The 4,547-nt window shown below is 34.9% G+C and overlaps 1 protein-coding gene across 1 annotated transcript; it reads right to left on the minus strand.

Annotated features, from left to right (window-relative positions):
• Positions 1–1,708: 1,708 nt before the first annotated feature.
• LOC140839463 (calmodulin-binding protein 25-like) lies at positions 1,709–2,721 on the minus strand. Its single transcript, XM_073206181.1, has one exon. The coding sequence runs from the start codon at positions 2,584–2,586 to the stop codon at positions 1,954–1,956; it is 633 nt and encodes a 210-aa protein (XP_073062282.1). The 5' UTR covers positions 2,587–2,721; the 3' UTR covers positions 1,709–1,953.
• Between the last annotated feature and the right edge of the window lie 1,826 nt (positions 2,722–4,547).

The following is a 4,547-nucleotide window of genomic DNA, read 5'->3' on the forward strand; positions in this document are numbered from 1 at the left end:
TAACCAAATAATATATATATATATATATATATAAATATATATATATATATATATATATATATATATATATATATATATAAAGATTCCGAGTTTGACATGAAAACTTAAGCGTAACGATCTCCTCCCGACTTAAAACTATAAGAAGGGTTTGACAATGGTGGAAAAAATAACCAAAATTCCATATATGTTATATTATATTATATTATCAGCTCTTAAAATTAAATAATTAAAACTAAACAAAAACTTATGTGAAACGGACTCACGGGTCGTATTTGTGAGACGGATCTCTTATTTGGGTCACCCATGAAAAAATATTACTTTTTATTTTAAGAGTATTACTTTTTATTGTGAATATGGGTAGAGTTGACGAGACTCACTCTTAAAACTAACCACGATTCTTTGAATTAAAATTTTAAAAAATAATAAAGGATAATACGTTGAACCAGTCTCACCTTCACAAGGATTGCCTGCTTATATGATAGAATTAGAGCATCTACTTTAGGAAATTGTGAAATTAATAGTAAAAGAATTAGATACACCTTGATTTAGGCCAATTATTTGCCTTTGAAGTAGACTTGACTCCCCTCAAGCAAACCACCCCCACAGGGAATTTCAATTTTCCAATTTAAAATTATATAACATGTATTAAAATACGAGGATATCACATAATCTTAAAATTAAAATTAAAACATGAATACGAGGTTGGTTATATTTCATCTATCAGTCACAACTGGCTGAAGCATAAGATTGGATCTTTTCGAACCGAATTCGGACCAATTTTATTTGATTCAATAGCTCGCGATTCGCAGGCGAAAATGATTTTTTTTTTTTATCGTTACGGATCTATACTAGCAAACTAAAGAATGTCGAGTTTTAAGTGATAAGAGTGTTGACAAATCCAACGTTAATCTCGGCGAAGGCAATTTGTGATTGAAGTCAAACCCTATCTATCATAAGCCAAACTCAAATCCAAAATTTGTAGCTTTCAAATTGAAATCTGATTTCTCTTATAAAATTTATAGCTCGCCGTAGCTCGTACCCAACACCTACGACCTAACACTATGGTAGTATATGAGATCGAGAGATGATAAATTCCATATGAAGTTTTTTTTATTTAATATTTTGAAGTTTGATCCATAAAATTTATTCAGGGGTAACATTAATAAAGCGGATCTTAATGAGATACACTCGTCTGTTTTATCTTATATTATTAAGATTGAGACTTGGACATAACTCGACCGTTATGTGTTGGACCACCCGTTCCGTCCATAATTGAGTCATTTGTAAATTCCACGCTCCAGATGTTCATTCTTGAACGTGAGAGAGGTGGGTTAATTGTCCCACATCGATCGGTCGGTCGTATTAATATAGATTTGCACTAAGCAAGAACTCAAGTAGTAAAAGCATATATAGAAAAGGTTGAACATCAACATCCTCATTTACTTTTTGTTAGATGGAAAATAAGCAAATAATGTTGTAAGAATGGCAGCACCCTAATGAAACCAAACATAGGATTGTGGCAAAATTTCTAAAAATATTCATTCTATAAAATGGTATTTGTGGTTGAGACTGTCGACAGAATTTTTTAGGTCGTTCCTACCTATTTTTAAAGATGCCAAACTACTAATAGAATTATATATAAAAAAATTCTTTATTTTTTTATATATAGAAAATTGTTCTATTTTATTATATGAATCCAATGTGACAATTTAATGAGATATAAAATCTGATCCGATTAAACTAAAAATAAAGCTACAGCGGGGAATTGATAACTAAAATCTCCATCAAATATATTGATGAAAAAGAAAGGAAAAAATTTAAAAAAAGAAATAACAGCGTTACATTCTTACACGCCATTGCCCACCAATTAACCCCGCTAGTATGAACAGATCTTCCCCGTTTTAGCCTTCCCCGTAGAAAGTGCATTAAATTAAAAGAAAAGAAGAAACTAAATTACATAACTTTCCAGGACTCCAGAGTCGGGAACCCACAAAAAGAGTCAAAGTCAAGCCCAGTCCCAGCCGCTGCTCCGCCATCAGCGGTGGATGACGGCGGAGGAGCGAGATGGGACACCAGAGACCCACCAGCGCCGTCTAGGATAAACGCCGACGGGTCAACAGCGGTCAAGTCCATGCCCGGGTTAACTCGGCTCATCAGCCTATACGGCTCAGGCTTCAGCAACGGTGGGAAAGGAAGATTCCCGTTCAAGCCGCCGAAGTTCACGCCGGTCACCTGCTGCACCATCTGCCTGAAATTCGAGGGATCCGCCGTGATGAACGTCGTTGTCGCACGCTTCGACGCGCGTGGCTTCCGCTTTGTTATCCTACCCGTGGGAGCTATGCTCGGGCGCTGCTTGGTGGTGAGCGCTTCGTTTTCCGATCCACCGGAGACCGTGGGCGTCGTGACGGGTGTCATTTCGGGAATGGCGAAGAGAGACTCGACCATTTCGGCAGGGAACAACTCTTCGCTGTACGGTGACTCAAAGGTCTTATGCAGAGCTCTAGTTAGCGTCTCATTCTCCTTGGCAAATAAGTCCGAAATCCAAGCGTCACCAATCACCGGGCGTACCTGCCATAGCTGCTCCATCACTCACGAGAAACAAAAAGGTACAAAATCGTAAAAAAAAAACCCACAAATTAAGTCCAACTACGAAGGCGGAATCAGGACATGGGGCGGAGAAAATACGAAGAAATCAAGCTGAAAATGCAATACGGGGAAGAAGAGATGGGGTTAGGGGGTGAATAAATAAGGCGGTGGTGGGGACTGATAGGGGTGGAAGAAACCGCGTAATTAGGAACACGTGTCGAGCAGACATGTACGGAAAACTTAACCATGGTTAAACTTCAATTCGACTGTGGACTCGACTCAGTGTATAATAAATGATTTGTGGTAATTAAGGTGAGCTGCTTCGTCGGCTTGGGCTTCACTCCAAGCCGAATTACCCTTTCGTCTGTGCCATTCCCCTGGCATGCATGGAGGATAAAGTGGGGCTTCATTTTTTTTTTCACTTTGCCTGTGCCTAATAATTGAGGTAGCCATCAGTGATTAGCGGGAAGCAATGGATTTTTTCCAAAAAAAAAAATATATATATATGTACAATTTAACAGTAATATTTATTAAAATAATAGGTTATTCATTTGAATATATATTATATTATATATAACGACATTCTATATTCAACTTAAATTAAAAAAAAAGAAACTAATATCCATAATAATCGTAGTAATCAGATCTTAAATTGCACTAGCGGGAGCCAATTCGACCTAGGCTGGCATAGGCACCGCACCGTGTGATGTCCCTATTCTATGATGTCACTCATTAATTTAATCTATCTCCTTTGCTTTTGGGTCCCAAAGAATCTTGTACAAACAATAATTTCTTATATTTTTAATCCCAATGACTGTTTTTCTTCACTTTTTGCCTTTAAAACACAAATATTCCCTATTTTTTTTTACGTGGAATTGGTCTTTTTTCCCTTCAACAAACAAAGATTTAAAAAAATTAATCGAGTGTTCAATAAAAAAAATTTGGATCTCGACATCTGTTCCATCCAATTCAAGTTGTAAAAGTTTCGATCGGATTCGGGTTGAGTTTGATAACTACGTATATGACCAAATTTGTCATAATCAGCTCAATTATTTATAATTACCTTCTAATGAAATTAAATCATTTTTGTATATATTGATATTTTATTGTTTAAAAATGAAAGTCGTATATTACTGAGGATAGGATTTAGACATGTGGCTGTCGGAGTAAAGCCAAAGCCTCACTTTCTAGAAGGGGGGTAAAAACGGTAATTCAAAGTTAAAAGATAAAAACAAACGAAGGCGCGAAGGTGACGTCATAGTGACTGACTGTGACGATACGCTGGCGTAAGGTGGAGACACCGAAAGCTAAAGGTGCTTATGTTTTATTATCCCGATACACGGACAGTCTTGTAGCCGAAGATAGTTTCACTCGGCTCAGCCGGCTTACACACTGGCTCAGCCGGCTAATACTGTCACCGTTTTCTGAAATTTCAGCACAGCAAATTTCTTATTCATCGGACATTATTATTATCTATTTTATACATTAATTTGAATATATAATATGGTATTTTTTAAAATGATATTTTGGTTGTTTATGTACCAAATATGTTAGATTTAATATCCAATTATGAATTATTTTTTTATCTTTGCATTTTTAAAATTATTACATATCAAAATATTAAAAATTAGAACAAAAAAACTATTTTATTTGAATTATTAATGAAAAATATTATATTTTTATATTAAAATTATTATTTATTATTTTAAATATGAATATCATTTATTCATCTCAGATATTTTTGTTGTTAGAAAGACTGGTCTTGTGTTAGAATATGTTCAAAGCATGTATGAACACAATCAGTCGGAAATAATCGACTACCAATGTACGATTACAATTTCACTAATTCAACATTTTATGGGAATGATCAAATTAAATTTTTTTTTTGAGAAATAATTTTTTGTTCGCTAACTTGTTTAGTATTGCATTTATAATTCAATAATTTGTTAAACTTTAATCTT

Source organism: Primulina eburnea, chromosome 8, assembly GCF_022965805.1.
Source record: "Primulina eburnea isolate SZY01 chromosome 8, ASM2296580v1, whole genome shotgun sequence".
Taxonomy (NCBI): domain Eukaryota; kingdom Viridiplantae; phylum Streptophyta; class Magnoliopsida; order Lamiales; family Gesneriaceae; genus Primulina; species Primulina eburnea.